Raw genomic sequence first — 18,439 nt, forward strand, 5'->3', positions numbered from 1 at the left:
GCCCCAATAAATTCAGTTTAATGTGGAGGAAGGTAATTAATTAAAAATAAATATAATGAGTGCTATAAAGAGGTTCATAAAAGGTTCTCAGAGGTAAAGCTCAACTCAGGGAACTTGGAGGAAAAAAAGACCTCACAAAACAGGATAAAGTTTGAATTAAATCAAGGATTCTCTATTTTGGGGAATTATTGTAAGAAATCTAGGTACTGTGTATTAAATACGTAGTACAGTACTCATCATATAAAAGATGTTCAATAAACCACATGATAAAAGTAGGCCAAAGAGACAAATAAGAACAAAATATCCTAGGAAGGGGAACGGTATGTGTAAAGCATGAGGGCTTAGAGATTACATGATACGGCAGATTGTATTTTCCAAAGATGTCTATGACATTATCTCCCATCCCACATATTCTTTTTCACCATGTAACTTTGCTACTCATCCCATTCAGAGGGTTTATGTTCCCTCCATATCAGTCTGGGCAGGTTTGTAATTACAGTGGAAATGACTGCTGTGTGACTTCTGAAGCTAGGTCAATAAAAGATACAGCTTCTGCCTGATTCTCTTGGGACTCCTGCACCTAGAACATAGCCACCATGCTGTGAGGAAGCACAAGAAAACACACAGAGCCCACATACAAATGTTCCAGCTAACAAACTCAGGCAAGGTCCCAACTAAAAGCTAGTATCAGCTGCATGTGGGAGAACAAATCATCAGATGACTCTAGTGCCCGGTTTTTAAGTCCTCCCCTGCTTTTAAGACTTCCCAGCTGAGAGATCCCAAATATCACGGAACAGAGAAAGCCATCCCACTCTAGTCTTTACAAGTTAATAATCCAGAAATCTGTTAACATAATGGTTGTTGTTTCATACCAGTAACTTTGGGGTGATTTGTGAACCAGCAATAGGTAATTTACATAAATGACCTGCAAGTATTTTTGTGTAGTTGGAAATCAGAGCCAAAGAGAAAAGATCAGGTTTCAAAACAGGATGAACCCATTGATGAATCTCGACTATGTTTTAGCTTTCTGAGTACAAAAAGCAATACCAAGTTATATAAAATAAAAATATTATACAAATACATACTGTATAAAGTGAAGGTCCCTATAATTCCAACTTGAGATAATGCTATCTAAAGACTGATGAAAACCAAAGACTCAAACAAGAAACCAGTCCACAGGACTAACAGCCCAAATGAACAATGGCCTCTTTTAACCTGATACCAGAAGAACTAGATGGTACTCGGCTACCACTACAACTGTTCTGACCTGGGACACAATAGAAGGTCCTGGGTACAATGGGAGAAAAATGTAGAACAAAGCTCAAACTCCTTAAAAAGGCCAGACCTACTTGACTGATAGAAACTAGAAGAACCTCCCAGACTATCACCCTAAAATGCCCTTTGAACTTGGCACTAAAGCTACTCCTGGAGGTCACCTTTCAGCCAAATAATAGATTGGCTTATAAAATAAACACTATCACCCATGAGTAATGTGCTCCCTTAATCAACTATATGAGACAAAACGGTCAACATTTACCCAAAAGCAAAGATGAGAAGGCAAGGAGGGGAAGGGAAGCTACATCAATGGAAACGGAACAAACAGAACGGAAATAATGACAATGCTGACGCATTATGAAAATTGTAACCAACGTCAAGGAACAATTTGTATAAAAATTGTTAAAGGGGAACCTAATGTGCTGTGTAAATGTTTACTTGAAACACAATAAAATATTAAAGAAATAAAAATTTGAAAAAATAAAGACTGATGGAATATTCCTCCCATTTTTATACATATTAGTATTTCATGTTTTTGTTATTTGCAAGTAGAATCATACTATAAATACTGTCCTGTGATTTATTTCCTCTATTTATATATTTTGACCACCTTTCCAAGGTAATATGTACAGATCTAGCTCAATCTTTCTAATGTCTACATAATATTCAATATAATAAATAGCCATACATTATTAACCATTTAGGTAGTTTCCAGTTTTTTACTATTTGAAGCAGTACCGTAGTGAACAATCTTTTAAGTGTATCTTTGCACACCTGTATTGGTATTTATGAGGGAAAGATTCTCAGGAGTGTTGCTGTGTACATTTTTAGTTTGACAGAGATTACCAAACGGACTTCTAAAGAGGCTATACCAGAGTATATGATTCTCCCAGAAGCACATTGCAGTATCTATTACCCCATTCCTAGCACATGTAGAATGTTATTACCTTTTAATTTCTGCCAAATTGAAAAATATTTATTAAATTTATATCACCAAATTTGGCTGTGACAGAATTAACAATTTTTAAAAATTAAACACATAATATTCAAAACTCAACCAAGAAAAAATTTTTTTAATATCTAAAGTTGTTTCACTACACATAGTATATGTATTTCTGGATATAGAGAGTCTTTGTTTGAAATAGCAGAAGACATAAATAAATCCAAAAATAAAATCAATCATTTACACTTGACTTCATTTCTTCTTCATAAAGAACGTGTACTTGAGGCAGATGCAGAATATAAAACTACCACATTGGCCTCTACGAAAAGAGTTAACATTTTGAGATTAGTTTTGAGAAATTAATTACACACAGACATATTTGGTAAGACCTCTAAGAAAGACGGAGTATTATTATTTCAAACTTCCTCTTACATGCAATTTTGAAGTCAGCAGTTAAAAAAAACAAAAGTTAGCAGGCAAAATGTATGTGTAAAAGAAGAAACAAGTCTCCAGGAGCCATGACCTCATCTACTCTGAAACCAGAAGAACTAGATGGTGCCTGGCTACCACTACTGACTGTTCTGACTGGGGTCACAATAGATGGTCCCAGAGAGAATGAGAAAAAATGTGGAGAATTCAAATACTTAAAAAATTTAAAAAGCCAGACAAACTGGAATAGTGGAGAACAGAGGACTCCCTGAGACTATCACCCTGAGAAGCTCTTTAAACCTAGAACCAAGTTTATCCCGAGATGACCTATTAGAGAAACAGGAGAGTGGCACACAAATGAAGGATATTAACCGTAAGATCAGTGTACTAATTAAGAACCATCTGTATGAGGCCAGAAGGTCAGAATTACTCAAAAGCAAAAACGAGAAGATAGGGGCAGGGAAACTAGAATACTGGAAATGGAACAAACAGAACACAATTAAGAGAATGCTGACACATGATGATAAATGTAACTAACGTTACTGAAAAATCTGTGTGGAAATTGTCAAAGAGGAACCTAAGCTGCTATGCAAATTTTCACCAAAAACTCAGTAAAATATTATTTTAAAAAAGTATGTGCAAAGCTGCTCACAGCAACATAAACTCAATATTTAATAACAAGGGCATGATTAAATAAATTATGACATCCATACAATAGATTATGCAGTCATTTTTTAAAAAACTGCTTACTATGAATTTATAATGATACAAAAATTATCTTAATATTCAATAAGAGAAATGGAAAAAAACCACATATAGTACGGTGTGTATCATGTAAAAACATGCAGAGAAGAAACCAGAGAAAAAGGCTAAAGTGGCTTATTACTACATGGTTTTAAGCCTTTCCTATCTTCCAAGTTTCCTAAATAGACGTGTTAAGTAACTCCCAAAAAATAAATTTAAACTTTGGGGCCAGTCAAGATGGAGTAAGTTTATTACAGTTTATCTCTCCTGATGATTATAACTAAAAACTCTGCACAGAACACAAAAAGCAAGTACCTGAGAGCTCTGAAAAGTAAAGAATAACAGATGGACTGGGAGATAAATTAAATCTTAAATAACTAATGGAAGTGAGTTTCAAACTTTTTATTCCTTTCTTCTTTTCTCTCCCAGCTTTGACCCCTACATAGGCCAAGTCTCAAAACTAGGTAGCAGGAACATACGACAGAAACTCTGAGAGGAAAAAAGGGTCTTCTGTGAGCCAGAAACTGTGGAGAAAAATGCCCTTTTATTTTTCTCTTCTAGCCCAGCCCCGAGACCAGCTCCACTCGCAAAACTGCACAGTGGCACAGCCATCTAAGACAGCAACAGAATGTCAATCTTCCTGACCAGAGGAAGTGGGAAAAGGAGCCCCCGTGGTCCAAAGGGTGTGGGAGGAATCCTGTTATTTTTTTCCTCTCCTCTCTCACCACTTTCACCCTGAGAGAAGTCCTAGTCCCAGAAATCACATGGGTGGGGGGGGGCGGGGGGGGCGGGGGGGGCGGGGGGGCAGGCGGGCCTTGGGACATTAAAACTTCAAGAGAAACCCTGGCTTTCTAATCAGAAAACCAGTAAAAGAGGCTTCTGGGAGCTGTAAAATACGAGGGAAATCTTGGAGGAAAGACCTAGAATACGGATCCCTGACACAAATCCCAAGCTTACCTCCAAGCTGCACATGTGAGGAACAGAGTTAAAGAAACAAAGCGTCATGGACTGAATTGTGTCCCCCTCAAAATATATGTTGACTTTGGTAGGGCATGACTCCCCGTATCGTGGGTTGTCCTCCATTTTGTGATCTGATGTAATTACTTATGATGTTAATGAGGCAGGATTAGAGGCAGTTATGTTAATGTGGCAGGACACAATCTACAGGATTAGGTTGTATCTTTAATCAATCTCTTCTGAGATATAAAAGAGAGAAGGGAGCAAGGAGGAAAGAGACCTCATTACCACTAAGCAAGAAGACCCAGGAGCAGAGCATGCCCTTTGGACCCGAACTCCCTGTGCTGAGAAGCTTCTAGACCAGAGGAAGATTAATGATAAGGACCTTCCACCAGAGCGGACAGTGAGAGAAAGCTTTCCCCTAGAGCTGGAGCCCTGAATTCAGACTTCTAGCCTCCTAAACCATGAGAGAATAAATTTTTGTTTGTTAAAGCCACCCATCTGTAGTATTTCTATTACAGCAGCACTAGATAACTAAGACACATACCTAAGACTTTGAGAACTGAACTATGACATAAACCATCACCCAAATCCCCAATACTAAAAAAAGTGACACATTTTTTTATGTATTGTCCGGTTTATTTCTCAAGAGTTTCAAAAGAAGTAAAAACTCATATTCACATAAAAATGTGGATGCCAATGTTTATAGCAGTTTTAGTCATAACTACCAAAACTGGAAATAACCCAAACGTCCTTCAACAACTGAATGAATAAACCAACTATGGTATACATACAATACTACTCAGCCATTAAAAGAAGGGAACATGTACATGAATCTCAAATGCAATATGCTAAGTGAAAGAAGTCAGACTCAAAAGCTCATTTATATGACGTTCTGGAAAAGTGTGAACTATAGGGACAGAGAACAGGTTCCCAGGGAGGGACTGGAGTGAGGAGAAGCTCATCTATGGACTCCTAGAGCCCAGGTTAAAAACCTTAATAAACAATGTTTCTCATCTTCCAGCACTTCTCTCTGCTGTCTGCTCACAGGCAGCACAGACACCACTGCTATCTGTTTACAGCAAGTCATTTCTTTAACATTTTAAGATTATATGTATTTGATATATAAATGTACATTTCCTGTACAAAGAAGGGTCAGCTAGGAGGGCTGGTGCAACAAAAGTACTTTCACTTCCCTGCTGCTACTGGGTAGAAGAAATCAGGGATTAACACTGAAAAGGCACAGACATTAATGCAAGGAGGTAAGGAAACTACATATTGACTCTATTACTGTTCCTGCTACAGAGGAAAATACAATGCATTTCCTCCTACATGCCTCCCACCCAGTTTCAGAACTCCAGAAATGCCTTCTATAGGCATTTTAGGTATAAATGGAAAATGGGCCCATTACATAGAATTTCTTCAATTTATTCAATATCTGCATATTAGCTATCGTACGCCAGGCACTACGCATGGCACTGGGAAAAAAAATAAGCTCATAGTCTAGTGGAGGACTCAAAGTACAGTGAAGTGGTAGCAGTGTGTATGTGCAAGCATCGAGGAGGGATCTTTGAGGGCATTTAGGTTTTATCCAATATGTAAAGAACCCAAAAGACTTTTTAAAAAGGGAGTGATACAATCAAATCAATTTTAAGACTGTAACTCTAGATAGTTAACTTAGAGGCAGGGAGACCAGTTTTGAAACAACTAGCACTATATGAGCATATTCATTTCCCCAAACCAATCCTATATATTATAATTGTTTCTGATCTCCTACTTCAGGGAGAAAATAGAAATCATCAGGCAAATCCCTCCAACTTTTTGGTTGTTAAAACAGCAGGAATTTTATTTATTCTGTCTCAGTTCTGGAGACCAGAAGTCTGAAATCAAGGCATCTGCAGGGTAGCCCTCCACTTTGTCTCTTCTTTGTCTCTTCCAGGTTCTGGTGGCCCGAGCCATTCCTTGGCTTGTGGCCACCTCACTCCAATCTCTGCTTCCTCCTTCACATGGTCTTCCCTCTGTGTCTCTTCTCCTTTTTGATAAGGACACCACTCAGATAGGATGAGGACCCGCCCTACTCCAGTATGATCTCATGCTAATCTAACTGACAACATCTCCGAAGACCCTATTTCCGAACAAGGTCATATTCACAGGCACTGGGGTTAGCGCTTCAACATAACTTTTGGGATCACATTCAGCCCATAACACTCTTGCACTGAGGGAAATAACCACAGTAAAAATACACTGGAAACCCTGGTGGCATAGGTGGTTAAGAGCTATGGCTGCTAACCAAAAGGTCACCAGTTCAAACCCACCAGGCACTCCTTAGAAACCCTGTGGAGCAGTTCTACTCTGTCCTATAGGGTCTCTATGAGTCAGGATCCACTCAATGGCAACAGGTTTGGTTTTTTGGTTTTACAAATACACTTAGACCTCCTATTTTGCTCATGGGCCGCTAGGCCCAGAGACAGATGCTGAGATAGAAAGTGATCTGCTCCTTCAGAGATTTCAACCTAGAAAGCTCTAAGAGGCAGATCCACTGTGTCATATGGGGTCACTGTCAGTCAGGATCAACTTAACAGCACCCAAGAACAATGGGGGGGGGGGGCACAGCCTCGGCACTCCTGATCTAGAGTTTCATATTTTCAATTGACAAGTTTAGAAACTTGTCACTTCCATGGCTTTACCAGCAAAGAGAAGTTTTCTTCATAACTCTGTCGACCGCATCCCTGAAATGGAGCCCCAGGACTAGATGGGAGTTGGGGTTCCCAGAATAAGGGTACCCCCACAGGCAGCAGTGAAAAGCAGCTCTGATCGCGCCTCAGTTATGTCTGGGTTTTCCAACAGGTCTGGAGGGCCACAGTGATGGCCATACATTTTTATCTCTCCCCTGGCTGCTAAAGAACGTTTCAAGCTCATTCTTTGGACATGATAAAACTGGCAGTTGGCATTCTTTCTTAAAACCTCAGTTAAAAAAAAAAAAAAAGAAACACCATCAGTTGCTGGCGGCCCCATGTTTCTCTTGAGTAGAAATGCTCCATAGGGCCCTCTTTTTTAATTTTTTTATAGAAATGAATGTTTTTTAATACTTTATTGTGCATTAGGTACAAGTTTACAAAACAAGTTAGTTCCCCATTTGATAGTTTGTACACAAAGTGTTCCGTGAAACTGGATCCACTCCCCACAAGGTGCCAGCACTCCCCCCATTTCCGTCCTAGGATCCCCGTTTCCTTTCGTCCTGAATTGCTACCCCTTCCTGCCTTCTCATCTTTGCTTTTGGGCAAATGTTGCCCTTTTGATCTCGTATAATTGCTTATTCTAAAAAGCACATTCCTCTCGGATGTTATTATTTATTTTATGGGCCTGTCTATGGTTTGGCTGCAGGATGGTCTCTGGGAATGGCTTCAGCTCCAGTTCAGAAAGGTGTCTTGCGGCCATTAGTTTCAGGAGCTCCTCCAGTTTGTCAGACCAGTAAGTCTAGTCTTTTCTGTGAATTTGATTTTTCATTCTGTAATTTTTCTCCCAGTCTGTCCAGGATCCTTTGTTGTGATCCCAGTCAGAGCCGTGCACCATCTAGTTCTTCTGGTCTCGGGGTCATGTAGGCTGTGGTTCATGTGGTCCATTAGTCCTTCAGACTAATTGCTCCCTTGGGTCTTTGGTTTCCTTAATTCTCCTTTGCTCTGAGCAGTAAGAGACCAACAGTTGTATCTCAGACGCCAGATACTACTCATCAAGTAAGATGCAGAACTTTGTCTTTATAAACTATGTCGTGCCAGTTGATAGAGATGTCCCCCAAGTCTCTTAGTCTTTTTACCATTAAACCTAAAACATCTGCATCTGACCCCTCCACCTTCCCTGTGCTACAACAAAGCAGTATACCTCTTCCTACATAAAACTCAAAGGGGGATTCTCTGACCAATAGCTTCAATATTATTTTGGCGCATATTATCGGTTGCCATCCAGTCGATTCCAACTCATGGCAACCCCATGTGTGTCAGAGTAGAACTGTGTTCCATAGGGTTTTCCAGGCTGTAATCTTTTGGAAGGAGATCGCCAAGGCTTTCTTACAAGGCATCTCTGGGTAGGGTTTGAACAGATGACCTTTTAGTTAGCAGTTGAGCACATAGCCATTTGTGCCACCCAGGACTCCTTGGGAGTATGTTAGGAATGCAAAATATCAGGCTCCAATCCAAACCAATTGAATCAGTTGATCCCAGATAAGCTACATTATACACACTAACATTTAAGGGGCACTGCTCTAAGCTAGAACTGATTCTCTCCAAGTTTCTCAGAATTCTTACATTATGAATTATCTAGTCTCTCTCCTATCTCTTTGACTTTTAAAAGAAAAGGGACCATATCTTCTTTCCATTCCAACTTCTTAAGTTTCCCACACTTCTCTTTCCATTTCTTGAAGCCTCACTCACTCCTCAACTCATTCAAACCTGCCCTCCCATCACCATTCCACTCAGCTCTCATTAAAATCAATGACCTTGAGAATGTTGCTTAATCCAAAGGACACCTTTCAGTCTTTACCCTACTTTACCTCTCACCAGTAGTCAACAGAACTGGCCTTTCTGTTTTTGAATAACTTTCTTTCCTGAGTTCACATGTACAAAAGCAATAGTGGATAAACCTGCTGGTGCTTTAGCACAAATCAAAGCCAACGGCACTAAACTGTACTACTAGTTACGGTATTGTCCAATGACAAGCACTGGCACACACAAAAAAAGCCAATTCACTAAATAAACTTGATGAAGCAACAATATTATTAACTTTACTAAATCTCAACCCTTGAATATGTATCTTTTTACTCTCCTACTCAATGAAATGGGAAGTAAATAAAGAACTTCTACTATATACCAAATAATGGCTGTATCAAGGAAAAGCACTTGTGTACCTGTTTGAGAGCTGAACTAAAAAAACTGAACTAGCCCCTTTTTTTCCTGAAACATTTTTACTTGAAATAATGTCAGACAAACTGTGGTTATTCAGACTTGGATATGTGACAAATATTTACTCAAAAATAAACGAAGTAAGCGTTTCACTTCCAGAAAAATAACTATTTGTTGCCAATGATAAAATCAAGTTTTCAAATGACAAATTACAATTTTGGAAAACTTGGATCTGCCACCATGAGCTTGATGGCTTCCCAATACTAAGACTTTTCTGATAAAATCAATAATAATATTAACAAATGTGGTTTTTGATATTGTAGAACGTCATATGTCAACATTTGGAATAGCTGCACAACTCGGCAGACCAACATTTTCCAAATCACCAAGGCATGATTTTACAAAATGGTAAAAGATCTATTTAAAGTCCAAGACAGACTAATGGATCTGAATGTAACAGAGTATGAAAAGTTCACTGATATGACTTTAGAATACACATTATATGTAACCCTTAAGAAGCGATCACCTGCTGAGTTTTGGAATGGTATCAAAGAATATTCGCAGTTATGTAAAAAAGTTACTAAAATATTCTTCCCTTTCCCGATTACAATCTGTGGAGACTGAATTTTTTCTTACATTTCAATCAAAACAACATAATGCAACAGACTGTATATGCCAATATGAGAACGCAGTTATCTTCTATTAAGGCAGACTTTAAAGAGATTTGCCAAAATGTAAATAATGCCACTCTTCTACTCAATATTTTTATTTTGAAAAACATGGTTATTTTTCAGAAAAATATTATTTATATTAACACGCAATGGGTTTATTATTTTTAAATAAATTAATGAATACCTTTTTAATTTCTCAGTTTCAATTTGAGTACAGTAAATAACAGTAAACATAACCAACATAAACAAAAATCCTTTGGAGTCCACGATGATTTTTAAAGAAGTCCTAAGACCAAAAAGTTTGAGGATTGCTACCCTAGGAGAATTCAATCACACCCCATGTCTACAATTAACCTCCACACACCTATGATGCCAACATTTTTCTCTGACCTAGGCCTCTCCAAATTCTAGGCCATTTATACGACTGCTTACTCAACATCTCCATTGAGATGTTTCAAAGTAGCTCATAGACAACACGTCTAAAACCAAACTTATGATCTTAGCCCCTCAACATATGGTCCTCCTCCAGGGTTCTCTGTGAATGGCTCTATCATCCATTGTAACCTCAAAGTCATACAAAATCCTTGTTTCTCACCACCTCATAGCCAATCATTTAACAAGTTCTGAATCTTTTCTCTCCTAAATCTCTCTAAAATCTGCTTCTTCTACTTTTATTGCAACAACCTAACAAGTCTACAAGCATTTGTCCTTTCTGCACCACCACCCCCCAAATCTACAATCTATAGAGCAGATAGTTTTTAAAGAAAAATTTAATCACATCAGTCACTCTTTTAAAACACTTCAATGTCTTCCTATTACTCTTAAGATAAAACCAAAAACCTTACTCACCATACTTGCAAGGCTCACCTGATCTTGTCCTATTCTTTTCAGTACAGTTCTCCAGCAACATTTCCTTGCCCCAGGCACAATGGCTTTCTCCAAGTTCCTTAAGTATGCCATGGTTATCCTACCTCAAAGTCAAATTATCTTCTCTTTGAATACCCTTCTACCCTAGCTCCTCATACTCTATATCTCCCTAACTCTTACTCACCTTTGTATCTCTAGGAAAACCACTTCCTCAGAGAAGGCTCCTCTTGCCCCTCCAGGTCATGTCATGACCACCAGGTCAGACCATTCTCACCCCTCCAGGTTCATGTCCCTGCTACATGATATCGTAGCACCCTGAACTTTTACTTCATGACACTTATTACAGTTGGTAACCACAATTTCATTTCTATGATTATTTAGTACCTGTGCTAAAAGACTATTCTGGTCATCAGTGAATCTTTAACACCTGACAGAGTAGGAAGACAATTTAAAAGGTTAAAATCTTTGTCATTGTTTTTCCTTAATTTTTTTTTTAATTGTACTTTAGATGAAGGTTTACAGAGCACACTAGTTTCTGACTAAATAATTAATGTGCATATTGTTTTGTGATACTGGTTGCCAACTCCAGGACATGTCAACACTCTCCCCTTCTCGACCTTGGGTTTCCCGTTACCAGCTTTCCTGTCCCTTCCTGCTTTCTTGTCCTTGCCCCTGATGCGTCCATTTAGTCTCGTTTTGTTTTATGGGCCTGTCCAATCTTTGGCTGAAAGGTGAACCTCAGGAGTGACTTCATTACTGAGCTATAAGGGTGTCCAGTGGCCACACTCTCAGGGCTTCTCCAGTCTCTGTCAGACCAGTGAGTCTGGTCTTTTTTGTGAGTTAGAATTTTGTTCTACATTTTTCTCCAGTTCTGTCCAGGACCCTCTATTGTGATCCCTGTCAGAGCAGTCAGTGGTGGGAGGTGGGCACCATCTAGTTGTGCTGGACTCAGTCTGTTGGAGGATGTGGTAGTTGTGGTCCATTAGTCCTCTGAACTAATCTTTCCCTTGCTGTGTCACTGTTTTTGGTATTTTTATCTTTTAGTGTAAATATACAACGGGGAGTTTTTACCACTGTATTCAACAGGCTTAGAATCCAGACTTAAGATAGTCTTTCTTGGCATATATCTAGGAGAATACACTAAAAAATAATGGTACCACAATAGTAGGTCATGGGCAGAGTGGGAGAGAAATGTAGAACAAGATTCAAACTCATAAATAAGACCAGACTCACTGGTCTGTTAGAGGCTGGTGGAAACCCTGACACTATGGCCCTCAGACATTCTTCAAACTTGGAATGGAAATCACTCCCAGAGATCACATTATAGCCATAAAACAGACAGGCCTATAAAATCTACAATAACACCAGTGAGGACTGTACACCTCAGAGCAATCAACTATATGAGACCTAATGGGCGGCATTTGCCCAAAAGCAAAGTTCACAAGGAGGATAGGGGAGGAAAGCTGGGAGAACAGGCACAGGGAACACCCAGGGAGAGAGTGCTGACACATTCAGGGGCTTGCAACCAACATCATGAAACAAGCTCTGTATAAATTGCTGACTGGGAAACTAATGTGATCTGTGAACTTTGACCTAAATCACAATAAAATGTTAAATAAATAAATAATAGCGGCTGCTTCTGGGGAGCTGAGTAGCAACAAGACAGGAAAGGGAAGGAGATTTACTTTTTACTGTATATCCTTTTGTGCCTTCGAAGTTAAAGTAAAAAAAACATACATACATTTTTTTAAATAAAGTGTTCTAGTACCTAAAAGGACTGTCTGTAATATTCCATTTTCTAGATCTTATGGGGAAATCTTCTAGGATTCAAGACATAACCTTTACAATATAGTATCTGAAGATTTATGAACAGAATCTACAAATGCCCAGGATTTATCTAGTTAGAACATTAATATGTTGATCGCCTATTCTGATGTGAATGTAAAAGTGCTCATTAGTTAATAAGTCATAATAAATTTTACAGCTCAATGACATGTCACACACAAAGCAGAAACTAATCTTGAACCCATTTTACTCTTTCTCGAACATTATCCTGGTAAGGTCAGATATTAATAAGGAGCAATCCAGCTTCACAGAAAACGTATATTCCTTAACGTCAAAAGACATCCTTAAAACTGGCACAAAAAAATGGTGAGCCATGTACAACACCAAGTTAAAGGAAAAGAAACACTTAACTATTATGTGAAGAACTGTGCTAGGCATTTCACATGATTTACCCATTGGATCTTCACAATAACCCTGCTAAGGTGGAGAAACGGGTTTTAAAAGCTACCACACAACTATTCAGCAGTAAAGGTAGGTATCTGAACCTATGTCTATCCCATTCCAAAGGCCACTACCACACCACCTGTCTTTCCAAACTAAACACACATACAACTATTAATACAAGCTGATCAGGCAAAAATATATCTGACAGTATGGACTTCTTTTGCTTTATTCCACATAACTGCAGATTATTTGCTATTTTTACCTTATGAAAATAAATTGCTAATATGAACATCATATTGTTTTCCACCTGACTTACCTATTGACTGAAAGAATCTAAAAAGACCCTCCAAAATCAATCACTATTTAATGAAATAAAGTCCCAAAATAAAATTCAAAATTAGGTATTTAATACTAATGATATCAATGGGTAGCCCACTTTACTCAAAACACTATTCGCATACATTCTCTCCTTTAATCCTCACAAGGAATCCATTGAAAAAAAAGGTTACTGTCATTTTACAAAGGAAGAAGTAAGGCTTTCCAAGACTAAATAACATATGGCCGATCAAGAATCTGAACCAAAGTCTCTGACGCCATTTCAATTTGAAGTACTCTTCTACCCGCAACAAACAGCATCTGACTTTAATTTCACCTTTCTTAGTATTATATTACACTCGATATGAATAAAAATTAGAAGAAAACATGGAAAAAACAACACAGTTGCTATGTTAGGATAATGTTCTTCCGTGCCATCGAGTTGGTTCCGATCCTATGTAGAACAGAACAAAACACTGCCCGGTCCTGTGCCAGCCTCACAATCGTTGTTATGCTTGAGGCCATTGTTGCAGCCACTGTGTCATTCCATCTCATTGGGAGTCTTCCTCTGGATAGTAGGATTTTATACAAGGATGAATTTTACATTTTAAAAAATTCCTTTGAAATTGTTTTAATATGGCAACTCTTTACAAATACTTCTAGTACATGCAAATACTAAACAGGAAATATGAAATGATAGTTGATTTAACTGGCAAACAGGATTTAATTTTTAAAAATGTCGCAAGTAATTCTCAGGTTAATGAAGACCTTCTAATGAAATCTATGAATATGCCAAAATCTACTCACTTTCCTACAAATCCTCCTAAAATAAGTGTCAATGGAGGGCCTAAATTTTTTTAAGTATTCAGTTTGTCAATAACAAAAACCAGTTGAAATAAATGGGCCAATAGCTGATGGTGTTTATAAGAATTTTTTTTTTTATTGTAGTTTAAGTCAAAGTTTACAATCAAGTCAGTCTCTCATACAAAAATTTATATACGCCTTGCTATATACACCTAGTTGCTGTCCCCCTAATGAGACAGCACACTCCTTCCCTCCACTCTCTATTTTCGTGTCCATTCGTCCAGCTTCTGACCCCCTCTGACCTCTTGTCTCCCCTCCAGACAGGAGCTGCCCACATAGTCTCATGTGTCTACGTGATCCAAAAAGCTCACTCCTCACCAAGAATTTTTTATTATAACAAACCATTTGTCATAACCAGTTGTGAACAAGTCAGTTCTGACTCATGGTGACCCCTGTGTCAGAGCAGAACTGCGCTCTACAGGGTTTTCAACAGCTGGTTTTTCTAAAGTCAATCACCAGGACTTTCTTCCAAGGTGCCTCTAGGTAGACTCAAACCTCCAACCTTCCAGTTAGCAGTCTAGCAGATTAACTGTGTGTACCACCCATGTACTCCTTTATCATAATAGCACTGTTCTAACTGGACTGACAACCAAGGATTATTAAACAACCAAAAATGAAGACAACTGGAAATACCTTGTCAATTTAGTGAACAATACAGCCTTTATTCCCACCTCAAAGAAACTGAGATAATTATATCAAATTTGTGGCCAACATCTCAAACATTTTCTAATTACCTCAAAACAGCACTAAAATATAGAAACACTCTAGTTTTCAATTACTTATTATTGAAATTCAAAACTGTAAATATAGCTATAAAAAAAGTCAAAGGACTACAGACCACAGGAACCACAGCTTCCACAAGCCTGAGACCAGAAGAACGAGGTGGTGCCCGGCTACTCCTACCTATCGCTGTGACTGGGATCACAATAGAAGGTCTCAGTCAGAGTGAGGAAAAAAATGTAGAACAAAAAATTTCATAAGAAGACCAGACTTACTGGTCCAATAGAAACTGGAGGAACCCCCAAGACTATGGCCCTTAAACACCCTTCTAACTTGGAGCTGAAGCCACTCCCAGGGATAACTTTTCACCCAAATAATAGACAAAAAAATAAATAAATAAACCAAAACCCATTGCCGTTGAGTCAATTTCAACCCGTAACAACCCTACTAGACAGAGTAGAAATGCCCCATAGGGTTTCCAAAGAGCAGCGGTGGATCCGAACTGCCAATTTTTGGGGTTTGCAGTTGTAGCTAGCTATAGCTCTTTATTACTGCGCCGCCAGGCCTACAAATAGGCTACAAACAATAACACCCGTGAGGAAAGTGTTCCTTAGAACAATCATCTATATGAGACCAAAAGGACAACATCTGCCCAAAAACAAAGATGAAAAGCAGGAAGAGGCAGAAAAACCAGATGAATGGAAATGGTGAACTCAGGGTGGTAACGGTGAGAGTGCTGACATATTGCAACCAATGTACTGGAACAATCTGTATATAAATTATTGATTGGGAAACTAACTTGCTCTGTAAATCTTCACCTAAAGCACAATAAAATGTTCAAAAATAAATAGTGAAAACTAAACAAGTGTTCAGAATTCAAAAGAATGGTTAATCTAGATGGGCAAATATCATTTATATAAGAGGAAAAACATGGCTTCAAAGGCCTACCTAGTATTCTCTTTTTTGCACAAATCCTGCATTATAACATCTGAGGAAAACTGCTTTCACTCTCCAAACTTCAAAATCATTCTCTACTATTCCAGAAAAGTATGCTAAGTGAGTAACGCTCCATTTATACCCTCCAAACTGAAAATTACAAATGGCTTGCTTTAACAAAAGTACAATGTCATATGACCTAATACCAACGAAGGACTGGGCAGTTCAAAACATATATGCTCATTATCATCTATGTTATTCTGTAAGTCAATTTCACAGTACAGAAATAGATACCTTTAAAGAAGATAAATATCTGCATTTTACCCAGCTTTAATAACATATTTTGAAAATGCATCAACCAAGCTATGGGTTAAAATTAGTATTTCCTACTAATTACCAATCCACTCAACAAAACTATATTTGTGTCATCACCATTACAGTCACTGGAGTTACTTCATCTACCAATTCTATTTCTCAGAAAAGCGTAAATGGAAAATTCTGTAGGAACTTTTAAAAAGGCAACAGCTCAAAAATTCACTAGAGAAATTTCTAAACAAACTGAAGTCAACAAACGGCTGAAAACAGATGTCACTGCAGCAACCCCAAAGAAAGATGATGAAGGGATGTACTTACGTTTCAAAACAACGATCCACGTTGTCAGACATCAAAAGCAGCATGCATAGCTGTTCAAGGGCTATTAGTTGCATGTCCCTTTCATCTCCCTGTCCCATCTGTAGCCATTCCAGCAATGTATCCGGATCCACATCTGCCATGGTTTTTTAAAAGCCTCTTTGCTTAAATTTAAAAAAAAGGAAAAAAGGCCCTTTAAATGTCAGCTTGGGTTTAAAAACTTTCTTTTACATCGGCTAGAGCCAAATTTTCATGTTGTCCTCCTAGGAAAAGACTCACAAGTATGTTTGGACAGAGTGCTAATGCCGTTTCTCAACTTCCCTTATTGCTGGGACTTAACACTGGGATATCATACTAAATAAAAACCGGTTTTGCACAACAGTATAAGCTGATTAGGTTGCTGCTTAACTAGAAACTGAGCTGCCTTTGTCAAAGACAGTCAAACAGGCTTCGTTTCCCACTACTGCTATCACTAATGTCTGTGCCAAAAAGGCAAAGAATACCTACTAAACCGCCCCCCCCCCTTTTTTTTCCAGCAAACTTCTTCGGCCCTCCCCTACTCAAAACTGATCTTCAGATAAAGGTCAGATCCAATTTTGAGTAGATTCTAAGCAGTAGGATCCCTCCCAAATTGATTTTCTCCTTTTACAAATTCTGCTGACTTCCCAATTTACTTACTCCTTTTCTAAAGATCTCCAAATACAAACGATAATGAGATAACCTATATATAAACAAAGACTTGGTTTAGGAATTTTGGCAGTCTTGACAACTATTCTAAAAACTTTAACGAGAAATGCTAAAAGTAATGCAATGGACTTACACGTTACGGATCAGAATACTATAGGCCACTCTACTGCCCTCTTTCCCCCACCCCCACAGGATGGGTAGTTGGTTAAAAATAATAATACAGTAACACAAAACAGAGAAGCAACCCCAATAGGCAAGTCATCACAAAAGCTCTTCGTAAGCGCCCGAACTGGCCGGAGGACGGCTTTGGGTCCCACGTCACCCAACTGCAGGTGTGTGAATCCAGCGGCGGGTCCCAGTGGGCACCCAACGGCGGCGACGAACCGGGTTACCCCAACATCCCGGGCCCGGCCAAGCCCGTGCCAAGCGGCGCTAGCACCGCCCTCCAGTTTCCCAGCACCAGACCCGCTAAGTTAGCCACCTCTGTCTAGGAGAAGGGGGAAGTTCTGAAGGAGAAGCAGCAAGCCTCGGTGCCCGAGAGGAGCCTGTCGGGCTGGGCTAAGCGGCGGGTCTCCCGGGAGCGGCGTCCGGAACTCCGAGGCCCGGCGGGACATCCCTCGCCCCCGCCGGGCGCCGAAGCCTTCTCAAGGGCAAAGGGGGGCCTGCCTTGGGCTCTGGCTTCGGTGTGTAAGCTGGGCCCCGCCGCGGCAGCGCCGGGGGGAGGGGAACAAAGGGGCTAAGCAGGGGAACAGGAGCAACCCCGCCGGCCTCACCCGGCAAGGAGGTCTCGCTCCCGACCCACCGCCGGGCGTCCCGGATGCCGGCCCCCAGGCCCGGCACTTCCGACGGCCCGAGGCGCTGCCGCCTCCCCTTCCCGCAGGCTCTTACCCAGGCTTGTAGTCCCAGACCACTCCGGTCCAGCTCCAAGCAGGCCGCGGGGCAGAGTCAGGCCCGGCCGCGGCCCTCGAGTTCCCAGGAAGCCGCAGGCCGCGCAGGTCGAGCCAGGCAAGCGGCACAGGAAAAGCCGCGCCTCGTCCCTCCCCTTCCTCCACGGGGACCTGATGACAGAGAAGCGAGAGGTTCTCCCCAGAGGCGGCGGCCAGCCAGGGTCCGTCCCTAGCACGAGGATCGTCAGGCTCTGCGGCTCAGAGGCCCGCGCGGCTCTGCCGGCGGCTGCGGGAGGAGGCCGCGTCCATCGCGATCCGGGAGGGGGAAGGGAAGAGGGTCGAGCGAGAGCCGGGCGGGGGAAGCTGCCGAGGGCAGCCGAGCCTGGCGGA

At 40.2% G+C, this 18,439-nt stretch overlaps 1 protein-coding gene across 3 annotated transcripts in view; it reads right to left on the minus strand.

Annotated features, from left to right (window-relative positions):
- The window catches only part of HECTD1 (HECT domain E3 ubiquitin protein ligase 1), a 97,022-nt gene extending 78,881 nt beyond the window's left edge, over positions 1-18,141 (minus strand). For all 3 annotated transcript variants that reach the window (XM_049898720.1, XM_049898719.1, XM_049898718.1), the window contains exons 1-2: positions 18,051-18,141; positions 16,479-16,639 (exon numbers count right to left, since the gene is read on the minus strand). In XM_049898720.1, the coding sequence (XP_049754677.1) occupies positions 16,479-16,618 (140 nt within the window). In that variant the 5' untranslated portion in view covers positions 16,619-16,639; positions 18,051-18,141. The remainder of the gene's footprint in view (positions 1-16,478; positions 16,640-18,050) is intronic.
- Between the last annotated feature and the right edge of the window lie 298 nt (positions 18,142-18,439).

This window comes from Elephas maximus, chromosome 10 (genome assembly GCF_024166365.1).
Source record: "Elephas maximus indicus isolate mEleMax1 chromosome 10, mEleMax1 primary haplotype, whole genome shotgun sequence".
Classification (NCBI taxonomy): domain Eukaryota; kingdom Metazoa; phylum Chordata; class Mammalia; order Proboscidea; family Elephantidae; genus Elephas; species Elephas maximus.